Source organism: Notolabrus celidotus, chromosome 20 (genome assembly GCF_009762535.1).
Source record: "Notolabrus celidotus isolate fNotCel1 chromosome 20, fNotCel1.pri, whole genome shotgun sequence".
Lineage (NCBI taxonomy): Eukaryota > Metazoa > Chordata > Actinopteri > Labriformes > Labridae > Notolabrus > Notolabrus celidotus.
The window spans coordinates 15,093,397-15,105,816 of NC_048291.1; the positions used below are offsets into that span (position 1 = coordinate 15,093,397).

Below are 12,420 nucleotides of genomic sequence, written 5' to 3' on the forward strand. Positions count from 1 at the left end.
TTACACAGAATAAAAGCTTTTATTCTCAAGGGCAGAAAAAAAAAAACTTTTTTTGTTTTGATTTTCCAAACAACTGTCAAGCCTGAAAAAAACTCATGACTTCAGGCATTCAATTGTGGTTCTTTTTTTTAAACAAAATAAAAATAAAAGGCTTTCACATTATACATTTCCATCATAAGAAATATCTTCAGAACTGTACATTAAGCAGTTTTTTTTTTACAAAGCACAAAGAGTTTCAAATATACAACATTCATTCACATTTTATACACATTAAAATCAAAAACGCTTTGCTACATTTAAAACCTGGGAGTTCCACGTCTGCGAGGCAGGCAGTCCGAACACATTCCACGTTGCATCATGTTTGACTTGAGCCGATCCAGCATGCTGCTTGGCAACATTCAGGAGCTCCATTTTTTTGTCTCCAATGAGTCACGAGACAGCAGGCAGGAGAAAGACTCTGCCACAAAGCCAGTCTGTCAGTCTCCTCCTCTCTTTAGAACTTGGTTCAGCTCTTCTCCTCCATGTGGAGGACTTGTCCAGCTTCAAAAGTAACTCACTCAGTCAGTGTCTACCTGGCAGGGATTCGTCCCCTGCTGCTCCGCCTCATGATACAGCCGCAAGAAGTCTTTGTAGCGAGGAGCGCAGCCCATCCAGGCCTCCCCAAACCTCACTGTCCCCATAAAGAGGAACTTCCCGTCCCCGGTCCTCACCCCGCAGTGAGGGGGCATCTTGATGTGTCCAGTCCACCTCCGTACCCTCACTCCCCCAGATACAAACACCTGGGTCTTCTGTCTATAGAGGCGGTTGATCTCCACAGTGACGGACGAGTGTTCCTCTTCCTGCTCCACCTTCCTAATGCTGCCCCGTGCAACTGAAAACCACAAGCAGAGACGGGGTTCAGAAGTTTATAACGGCTGTTGGACATGCTACACAGAAAACTGTTAATTCATTGGACATTTTTAAACGTCATTTTTACATTTAAAGACAGAGTTAAACTCACCAAAGTCACTGGTGCAGGCTGCTAGAAGCATTTCAGTATCACTGCATGGCTGACAGGGTGCTGTGTGGAAACAAAAAAGAGACATGGTAAGTTCAGAGCCAGAATTAGACGCAGCAAATACAGTTAATTCAAACTTATTTTATGCTCCTGGTCTTTCAAAATTATATAAAAAAATCTTGATGACTTTTCCACAACTTCGGTTAAGTGCCAACACAAACAGAAAACTGTGGTAGAGCCAGCAGCACACACACACACACACATACACACACACATACACACACAAACGTGGGGTCACAGTAATTTCCCTCCCAACAGATGATTATTTATTTACAAAGCCAGCAGCACGACTCAGCTGTCATGAACTCAGGGTTTTAACACCAAACAGAGCTGCCGGGCGTGCTGCTGCTGGCAAAAATTGACACCTCTTATTTAAAACATTGTGATGTCATGGAGGCTGTTTGGTCAGATTCCCTGCCACGAGAGGAACCGCATGACACCCCGTGACAAACAAGGACCAGATGAAAAGGATAAAGTGGAGCACGAACAAGAGGAAAGGCCAAATCTCTGACCTGAGCTCTGTTTGCACTTCTGCAGGCTTTACGGGACTGGAACAGTTCAGAAAAATGTAAACCATGACATCTAGCAGAGCCTTGAAAGTGAAAATCTTCTCAAACAAGAACACTACAACCTTCTACATTATCTCTTTGTTTGAACAATAAGATCCCGACCAGAGGGGAGGTAATAGGGAGTAAAAAAAAAAGTGAATTAGCCAGTCCTCTAAGAGCACACTTCAGGCTACATTTCACCTTTGACTGGAGGGAAGCAGCAGCTCAGCCTGCCTGCCTGCCTCCAGACTGTTTTACAGCAGGAGAAAGGACCCTAAATGAGAGCAGTCAAGGCTATGATTAGTTGACTCAGGTGGTTCTGTGGCAGGCCAGACCAGAACGCCTTTATTAGCCTTAGATCTGCTGTGGGTTTTCCTAAGACGCAGAGCAGCACACGGGGCAGTGTGGGGAGAGCGGAGGGAGGGGTGTCGAGTCAGCAGCGGGTGGTTGGTAAAGCAGCAACCAATGAAATCAGAGGAGGGTGATTAAGAGTGTGAACTCAGGTGGAATCAGTGAACACTAACTGAAAATTAAAACACTTTTGGAAAAGAAAATCTGCAGACCACAACCTTTAATTGAGTCAAAAACATTTTGTGTGTTTGTTGTGACAATGCACAACAGAGTTTGCTCATGCACAAAAAAAAGGCCATGCTCCCAGGTATTTGTGATTTAGTAATTTATGATAGTTTATTTGAATGAGACTTGCATTTGACTTTGAATGTATCCTGTTTTACTTGACATTATTTGATTTAGGCAATGTTGTGAGATATATTGTCTTTTATTTATTTATTTTACTTTCTGTCTTAATGTTTTCAATCTGTTAAAGATTATGTTACCGATAGCAGGTCAATTTAAGTGTTTTTCAGTTGTCCCTTTGACTGAATAGTTGCTGCATTGTGCCTGCAAGGTTTTTGTATTTTTTTCTCTTGAAGAAGTAAGTAAAGTACATGTTTTTTTCTAAATTAAGATGATTTTATGGTTCCTTTTTTCCAGATCATGTAGCACTCATAACTAAATTGAAAAATGGCTGATCGGTATAGGAATCGGCAGCATAAAACCTGATCGGAGCATCCCTAGTGTCCTCTGTATCTGTTGAGGAGCAGAGCTGGAGCTGTTTTTGGATATCTCGCCTACAGCCTGGTGTCAAAGGGTGAGGCATGTCTTAGGTCAGCTTTGTGTAGCAACACGAGGCGCTGCTGCATCACTGAGGACATCAGAGGTCAAAGAGCCACGAGCTGAGACGGCTTTGGAACAGCTGGAGAGTTGAGAGACTTCAGAGCGGCCGACCTTGCCCACGGCCAAAAGCAGAGTGCAACAGCCCCTTTGAAGTGAGCCCGTGTGCTGCCGTAGCTTCAGACAGAGCAGGGTTTGCATTTTCTTTGCTCTGGAGTGGAGCAGAGCAGGGCTCACATATCAGACATGAAAAAGAACCACAGGAATGGGCTGAGAGCCGAGTCAGCATCTCTCTCTGGCTCGTGCGCATTCAGCGCTGCTCTGATCAGAACCACTTCACAAGAGCGGGGAAGGATGAGGGATGGGATGCGTGGTGAACGAGGAGGGGCACAATACAGTGTCCCTGCAACATCTGGGTCCCGATGCATTCCTCTGTAATGGAGCACAACTTGCTAAGGCTGCTCGGCACAGACGAAAACCCACTTCAAACAGCCAGGAAGAGAGAGAAAAGATATATGAAGGGGAGAGGAATGAAAAAGGAAAATACCAGAATGATAAATAGGCAGGAAAGGAATTAAGAGTTAGGAAATAGTGAGACAGAGGGGAAGAAAGAGGTGTATAACTTAAGTGAGCTGAAAGGCAGGGCGAGGGAGTGGAGGAAAAATAAGCCTATATGCTGCTAGAAGGTCCTCCCAACATCTGGCTGGAGACGCATTCCAGCTTGACGGTGAGCAACTCAATCCCAGCACAGCGGGTCAGAGAGAAGAGGAAGAGAGAAGGAAAAAAGAAGACGAAAGAAGGAAAAAAAGATGAAAAGAAGCAAAGGAGCAATCAATCCAAGTGCCTGGGCTTCAGATGACACGAGACCACTGTCTTTGTGAATCATCCCAGGGCTATCTCAGGCCACATCACAGAAGCAGATTATACTACAGAGCTAAGTCGAGCACGCTAATGTGGTCAAAACAACTCCATGCTCACTCTCCACTTTTAACCCTCTCTCTCTCTCTCTTTCTCTCTTTCTCTCCGCTGTGCCAGATAATGACGCAGGATGTGGAAATGTGAACCCAGAGAGCCGTAAAAACAGATGTGGACCTGATACTGCTCATATTTTGCTTTGGGTGGAAAAAAACACACAGTTGCTTGCACAGTTACGCAGCTTGAAACTGTGCAGGTTTGGCAGGTACGCAGCATGAAAACAGACGGCTGTTTTTCGACGGAGGCCCTCTCTGTTTGGCCGAGCCCCTTCGCACACAAGCCGTCCAACCAAAAGAAATAAATACCAAACAATTTCAGTTTGGAGAAAAAGTAAGATCAAATGTGGAGAGCTGAGCTTAAAGAGCTCAAATATGAACATTTTATCCTTAAAAAACATTCCTTGAGGTCCATTAAGACTTAAAGGATTCAGATTTTCCTTTTTTTTTGTCTTCACATAAGGAGTGTGTGACAGGAAATTTCCTCCAAACCAAAATGCACAGACAATGCTACCAGAGAAATGGACTCTGGCTGTATTATTTGCAGTTTGCTGGAAGCAAACGTTGAGTTTCCTACTATTACAGTCCAATTTAATTAAAGTTTCCACCAGTAGATGGCTGCATTTAGTGCAGATCACACACCACAGGGAGAGAGCACAAAGGCAGCCAGTCCTCAGGGGAATCAATCAGAGGCAAGGCTTGCAGACTTTTACATTAAGACCAAAGCAATTAGCAACAGGTTGACCTCTAATGTTCTTCTGTGAGAGGGTCTAAACAGGGATTTGTCTTACCACTCAGCGATTGTGCCTCTAGCCCCACCCTCTCGCTGACCAGCTCGTACTGGAACGCCGTGATCCTGCGGCTGATGTCCAAGTGTGGTACGGCCTCGATAAAGAGTGCCCCCTCCTGGATGCTGAAGCACTGCACCTTGCCCTCGGCCTGGTCCTGTTCACGCAGCAGTAACCGCAGCTTTCCGTTACGGTCCAGGTAGAGGTTGGTGCCTCTAGAGTCTGAGGAGGGTTTGATGCAGACGGACAAGCGCGAGGCAGCCGGCGAGACCATGTTGGGTCGGAGGTTGACAATGATGGCTCCTGTGGGATAGAGCCACTCCAGAGAGCCTTGGGAGCAACGCAAGTAGACCTGCTCCACGTCCCTGGCGTGGCCTTCGTGGGTCAGACCGCTGAGGGTAAAAGAAAGAGAAGGAGGTCAGTACATATCAACCATTAGGATAGGCACTGTGATGGACCAGTGGCATACTACTGAAACCCAACAATGTGAAGCCTCCTTTGTTGACAAGGACTTTTCAAACTCATGCTGAACCTTTTCCTGGTTTAACATAGCATAAAGACATTATAAAGTCATCTGAGGACCATTTTGAACTCATTTATAGTCCCAGTTAACTGACCAAGGGTAAGACCTCTGAGGATATTAGACCACATTCCTCCTCAGGTATTAAGAGCCGTCTGTGCGCAAGACTGGCTGCATGACCAGTCACGAGCCGGAGCAGCCAAAATGACCTCAACTCCAACACACACTCCCGACCCCCCTCCCCAACACCACCACATTGTTCCTCCCAGAGCTTTGGCAAAATGCACCTCTGGCAGGCTGCCTTTGGGAAGACTTTGGAAGCAGGATTGGATGAATGGAGGGACACAGGGGCTTCTGGGCAGACAACGGCAGCAACAGTAGCGAGGCCCGCTGCATGCAAGTGCAAATGCAGGTCACGCACCGAACCTCCCCTCGCTTTCAAGCCACCAAAGAGACTGGAAGAGACTTGTCCGGGCAGCACTTCGGACTGTGGCGCCAGCGTGACCAAATGACTCCCTCCAGAACTTAATGCCTGGTCAGGGTTTGAAAAACTGCAGTCCGTCAGTCATTCTGTGGCAGAGCCAGAGGCAGGAAGCCATCAGCAGTCTACCAGCGTGCATCATGCCAAGCTAGTGGTTTGACTCCGGGGAGGAGAAACGCCCAGTTTCCTGAAAATGAGATGCTGAAATTCAAATGTGCCGTAGATCTAAAGTAACCCTTTGCACATGCTGAGCATATGTAGCTGAAGCCTCATAACCAAGCTCTCCTCAGCACGCCTCTAATTAAGTCCTCCTTAACTCCATCACTTCTGCATGCAATTACAGCAGATTAGTCAACAGTCTCTCTAATGAACAACAGATTATTGGTGGAGAGCTCAAAGTACTGAAGTATGGTCTTCCCCTCCTGACTTACTGGTGGATGAAAAACAAAACCGCACTATTTGAGGCACAGTTTCTCAAGTGCAAACCAGATTTAAGCAGATGTCTGATGGGAGGTGAAATTTTCCAGTGGATTCTGCCTGAGGATTTGCAATCTGTTATGAATAATTCCAAACATTAGACATAAATACTCTTAACTTCTTCTACTCTGAAGAAAACGAGACATTAAATTCTGTAAATACCTTTTTTGGATACATGTGAGTGGATCCAAGCCTTTAAAAGAGTAACATATGAGAGGTGGATGGGTGTACAAAGGAATAAGTCCATGATCATAGCATATCTTCTAAAGTTCATGTTTCTAGATAAGAGTGGTATAGCATGTTTATTAAAAAACACTTGAGTGAATCACATTTTATTCAAATCAGTTTTGTAAATTGGCCCATTTATAAATTCAGCACAACCCAGATCAGAACTCAGGTCTCCCCCATTTGTATTCCAAAACATACATTTAAAATCCTTGCTAACATTATCAACCAAACAGTTTTCTATGAATGTATTTTGTTTCAATGTAAAGCTCGTCTCGTTCAATCCTCTGCCGCTTTCACATCTCACAGGTCTGCTAGTTTCGGTCACGCTGGTCCTCAGCTCACCTACTTCAAACTTGTTTATAAGTATTTCAAATCAACCTTTTAACCTTATTTGTAAATAAAACAGGACCGTACTCCTCACCTGCCCTTCCAGCTGCATTGGTCGCTTGAGTACTGGCAGAAAGATATCCGAAAGAGCAGGAGAAGAGGCAGCAGGGCTGCCAGCACCGGGGTGAGCATGTTTATCACAAAGCTCACTTCTTCGCCTCCTCTCGAGTGAAACTACGATGAAGTCCCGCCGCCGTATTTCCAGCTACATAGCGTATCCATGAAGCCCCCGGGCCGCTCCGATCTGCTCACCGGGGTTCCCTCTATAATTCTCGGGGGTTCAGAGGAACAACAGCGCGTATACAAAGTCTGCCGTAGCGTCCAGTGCTGACGGACCGCCGTGAAATGTGGACTGAGCCCTGGTCCGATGCTGTCTGTGTAGCCCTGATTGCTCGGTACGTCACACCTCGTCCACAGCAGCGCTTCTACCATGCTGCGTTCTCGTGCATGTCAGGGAATCGGATTATCTGGCTCTACCATGAAAAACGACGCTTGTTTTGCGTTGAGCTGACTTTGTTTTAGACAAATCAGTACAAAGTTTTTTTCCATTAAACTCATCACAACTTTGTTGTTGTTATGTATATTCATATTATGTATCGATTATTTTCTAATTTATTATATTTATATGTTGTATACCACTGTGCCACTCTGTTATGAAAGTGATATAATACAGATAATATTTTTTCTTTACTAATTTATTTTGAAAAACAAAAATGAGATAGTCTGTACGCCTAATAATAAGTGCAATAAGAATGAAATCAAATAGTTCCCTAATAGATTATAAATTCTCAACTAAATGTATTTGTGTCGCAGTTGATTTTGTTTTATATTAATAATCAGTTAAGTTAATTCCATACCAACTTTGGAAATTGTATGTAATTGTTTACCTAAGATACACAAAACATTTGTTTTATATTGTTAACACAGAAGTCCTGTTATTTTGTGATTCAGAGAGAGAGAGAGAGAGAGAGAGAGAGAGAGAGAGAGAGAGAGAGAGAGAGAGAGAGAGGCATGAAAAATTCCGACAGCACTTGAATCAAACATAAATGTCAAGCTAAGAAACTTAATAACAATAGCTCTGCATGCTTACCTTTTCACCGGGAAAACTTATAAGGCCGGTTTAAATATGAAAAATGAGCACTGCACCTTTATTCATATCCATCATAGAAAAAAATACATAAAGCTTAATTAGGCAGCAAATTCTCAAATGCAAGCCATAAAAGTTGCCTTCCTAAAGATGTGAAGCCAAGCCAAATAGATGACAGTGAAAAGGTTGTAAACTGTATAACGAGTATTTGTTAACAAAAAAAAAAGAGTTTTCAGTGGAACATGGAAACAAAACACCTTGCCTTAACCACTTAATCAATGCAGTTCATGGGTTGAATTCATCTACAATCATTACCACAGCTGGCTACCCATTAAACTAAATAGGACCTAATTCAAAGTGTCATGATCTGACATTAGAAAAAAGTCATTTTAAGCTTAACTAAAACCCAGCTGTGTTATTGTTCAGTTTTACCGCAATGTCAATAGTATATTAAACTTTAAGGGCTCGTTATAGTGAGTATTTGTGTCTTGTTTCTATCAACTACCTAATTTGTGTAGATATTTGTATAATAGTGCTCTATAAAAATGGACAGTAAACTATCCCTACACAAGAGAAGTTCACTCAACCCTGTTTTCAAGCAGATTGACTGTAATTTATCTTCAAATGGCCTCTTGGCTCGAGGAAAGAACAAACTAAAATAGAAATTCATGGTTTCGGGCTCTGTAGTAACCTCACAATTATAGATAAATATTTGGCCATAGCAAGAAACCAATTCATAAATGTCATGAGTGAGCATAACTTTACAATATTCCATAAGAAATTATGATGTTTCTGGGCCTAAAATATGTAAAAGAACTTAACAGTGGCTACAAGATTTGAGTTTATTCTGCAATAGTTCATTTGAAAGATGAGGGGGAATCTGGAAAACCACATGCCAGGAAACCACATCATGACAGCCCTCCAGTTAAAGAGCTACTTCAAAACATCATTATTAATTTCATCTAATTACTTTTACCACTGGGTTGTCCTTTTATGACCCCACATTGCCAACCGAAGTTTGAGGATAACCCTCCTGCAAGCTCCTTCAAGTCCCTGCAAAAGGAGCTGCAAGGACTTGCAGAGCGGCAGGGTCCGTTACCTGTGGGTGCATCTGTAAACATAATCTACTCATCACTCAAGTTGAGGATCCTGAGTTATGGTTTTTAATGGAACAAGACGTTTGGGATGGGGAAAAAAAACCCGTCTGACGAGGAAAACCAGAGGAGTTTGTAACTGCTACTTTCCCTCTCTGGTTTCTTAGGACTTGGAATCGGTTGTTTGGTGATGGACGCATATTCATTACTGACCTGACATGCAGGGTGTGTGTCTGAGCCAAAGGGCCTTATAAACCCAAGATAAATGTGCAGATTGTTTTTAAATTGGACTTCAGATTCATCCTCTCTCGTAAAATGCTCAAAACATGCATACTGAGCGACCATTTATTACTGGTTGTGTAATCTAGTGAGGATTAGAAGTTGGTCTGCTGAGTGTGTGCTCTGGTTTCTGTTCAGGTCTCCATATTACAGACTGTCTGGGAGTTGTTATTCTTCATGGTGAGGTAACAGAACTTTGAGGCGTGCCTGAACATGAGGTCTGAAGAACCATTGCAGTGACACCTGCACTAATACACCAAAGCTATACACCTGTACAAGTTTCTCAATGATGTCTGGGAATTACACTTGCAGTTTAATGTTACTTGATGTGGAAAAAAGATAAGCAGCAGAGGGAAGATCAACTATCAGAAATTGAAGCATTGGCATTATGTGTTATGATATGTTATGTATATCTAGATTGTAGACGTAAATATGGTCTAACAGAGCACTGCTTTAAACAATTATAGTTGTGTCTGCATGAAGTTAGATGCCTCAAGTGATATGACATGAGTCAGCAATGTGTTGATTGAAGATGTCTAAAGTTTAAGAATGAAAATAAAAATCTGTGGTGAAAGCTAGAGAGGACAGAGTTTAGCAGACCTCTGTTTCCCACTCTTTGGCTCTGCTTGAGATTACACACTTTAGATTTCATTCCTCACTACTGGCATGATTTTGCAGTCATATGGTGTCAGAATAATCAGCAATTTTTGGTTCCCTACTAGGGGAGCAACCCAGTTAAACTAAGAGCTCAGAAAGTCAGTGGAAAAACATGCTACATCTTATGTGTTTGGAATATATTAGAGAGAACACGCTGAGTAAAAATCTAGCAAGTTGTTTGTATATGTGGAAGCCCAAGTATTATGCACTTCAAGGTGAAGCATTTAGTTTTGTTGCACGCAAAAAAGTAAGTGTTAGGTTGATGGTGTGAAACTTTGTGTGAATTCACGCACTGCATAACAAATCTTGCTCAGGTATAATATGTGATAAATTTAAGGTTGTTCCTAGAGGAGTCGTAAGAGTAATTCAAGGACACGTATTCATATTTTGCATCATGATCACACTTATGTCTGAAGAACAATCCATCTTGCAGAAATGTGATCATCTAAGGCGTCTGTTGCACAGGGGTAACGTACATGACAGATTTTGGACAGGAAATAAAAATGTGTTGAATAAGAAACATCTCTGATTTTGATGCATTGTATTAAGAAATATAACAGAATCTGAGACCTCCAGCAGGCTTTAAGGCTGTTTGCTGAGTCCAAATCAGCTGGGATAAGAGTCAGCACCTCTAAGTCCATGATTCTCTGCTGGAAAACAACAGATTGCTCTCTCTGGGTGGGGATTGAGTCCTGCCCCAGGTGAAAAAGTTCAAGTATTGTAGGGTCTTTTCACGAGTAGGGGTAAAAAGGACTGTGAAATTGACAGGTGGATTGGTGCTGCATCAGCAGTAATGAGTGCATTGTGCCAGACTGTCATGGTGAAGTGGGAGCTGAGTTGAAAGGCAAAGCTTTTGATTTACCAGCCGATTCCAACCCTCACCCATGGTCGCAAGCTGTAGGTAGTGAGTGTCCTCCGAAGGGTGGCTGGCCCTAGCCTTAGACATACGGTCAGGAACTTGGGCATCCGGAGGGAGCTTGGAGTAGAGCTGGTGTTCCTTCACATCAAAAAGAGTCAGTTTAGGTGGTTTGGGCATTTGATAAAGATGCCTTGTGGATGCCTACCTTTGTTGTCATGGGCACGTCCACCTAGGAGGAAGCCTCAGGGTAGACCCAAAGCTAGCTGGAGGGACTATATACCCCATCAGGCCTGGGAACGCATCAGGATCCCCAGGAGGAGCTGGAAAACGTTACTGGGATGAGGGATGTCTGGGTTGACAGCTGCCTCAGTGACCTGATCCCAGATAAGCAGATGAAAATGGATAGATAGAAAAAAAAATATTGAAAGCACACTATTTAACAGCCAGTTTAAAAGACATGACCATACTGCATTTACTCAAAACAAAAATACAACACATGCACTGATTTACTCCAAAATCAAACTGTGAATTTGAAACCGTGTACTGTCAGTCTAAATCAGTCACGACTTGGCAAAGGATTTTTTTGTTTCAATTTCATGTGCATTATTTCAGTGACCTTTCAAAAAAACATATCAGAACTAAAACTAGTGCTACTACAAATAATGAATCAACTGAAAAATAACCAACAATTGTTGAACAAAAAAGTCCAAACTTTAATGTTTGCAGTTTCTAAGAGTGATAGTTTGTGATATTCCTCACTTCAAAACTTTGCAAAGAATGTTTTAGGTTTTGAAGTGTCTATCAGACAAAACAAGGCCTTTGAAAAAATGTCACCTTGAGCCTCTGGGGGATTGTGATAGACCTTGTCCCTATCATTTGACTTTTTACAGACTAAATATTCAACAGATATTATATAACTGATTTGTCTATCATTTAAGAGTATGCAGTTGTGGCCTAAGACAAAGGAATTGTGTTGTATTATGCAACAAAGACTTGAAGAGAAAAGAACCTTACCACAAAACACACACAAACACAAACACACAAGCACCCAAGCACACACATTTTAATTTCCCACAGAAATTAATCTCTTCCAAGAAAGGTGTGTTTGCCCTCTTCTTGTTATTCCAGATGCTCAATCACTTGCTGCCAGTTTGTTATTTTCCCTCTCACTGCAGCTGAAAGGAGACAGGTTCAGCTCTCACCCTCCACCTGTCAGGAGAATCACTGCTGGCGAGTCAGAGAGTGAAGCTCGGGAGGGGGGGAGAGAGAGAAAAACAAATCGATGACAGATAGCAGGAGAGTGAAAAACAGACAGTTAATCATACAGTGTGCTCCTCTTTGTTGGTTTGTATTGACTGGGAGAGGAAATGTGACGTTCAACAAGGAAGCAGTGAAGTGCAGTTCAAATTTAAGGATTAGGCCTGTTTGGTAAATATGTGTTATGCGGTCTGGGATTGTGAGATGGTGTGGAGAGAGGGTGGGGGGGCTGCTGAAGTTGTGGAGGAGGGGGTTGTTTTTGTTGTCCCAAACTCTTGCTGAGTGTGACTCACTTTTACACCCCAAGCTTGCCTCCAGGTGAAAAAGCAGTCATAAAGTAGAATAGGCTGCTGACAGGATGTGATTTTATGTGTGTTTGCATACGTGTGAGTCAACTGTACCCTCCTCTTTAACTCTGCTGTTTGTCCCTTTAATGTCTCACTGTGGGAAAGCACAAACCAGGCTCGTCAACCATTAAACCCTTGCTAAGAGAACTGTTTTCTGTTAAACAGCAGACAGTGAACAAGCCTATTGTGTGCACTCTGGCATTTTCCCCT

General features: G+C 42.9%; 1 protein-coding gene across 1 annotated transcript; it reads right to left on the reverse strand.

Moving 5' to 3' along the window:
• On the reverse strand, window positions 1–7,051 carry metrnla (meteorin like, glial cell differentiation regulator a). Its single transcript, XM_034712148.1, has 4 exons — window positions 6,665–7,051; window positions 4,541–4,929; window positions 1,001–1,060; window positions 1–871 (listed from the first exon to the last, which is right to left on the reverse strand). Exons 1-4 carry the CDS (start codon window positions 6,760–6,762, stop codon window positions 558–560), a joined length of 861 nt encoding a protein of 286 aa, XP_034568039.1. The 5' UTR covers window positions 6,763–7,051; the 3' UTR covers window positions 1–557.
• Window positions 7,052–12,420: the final 5,369 nt, after the last annotated feature.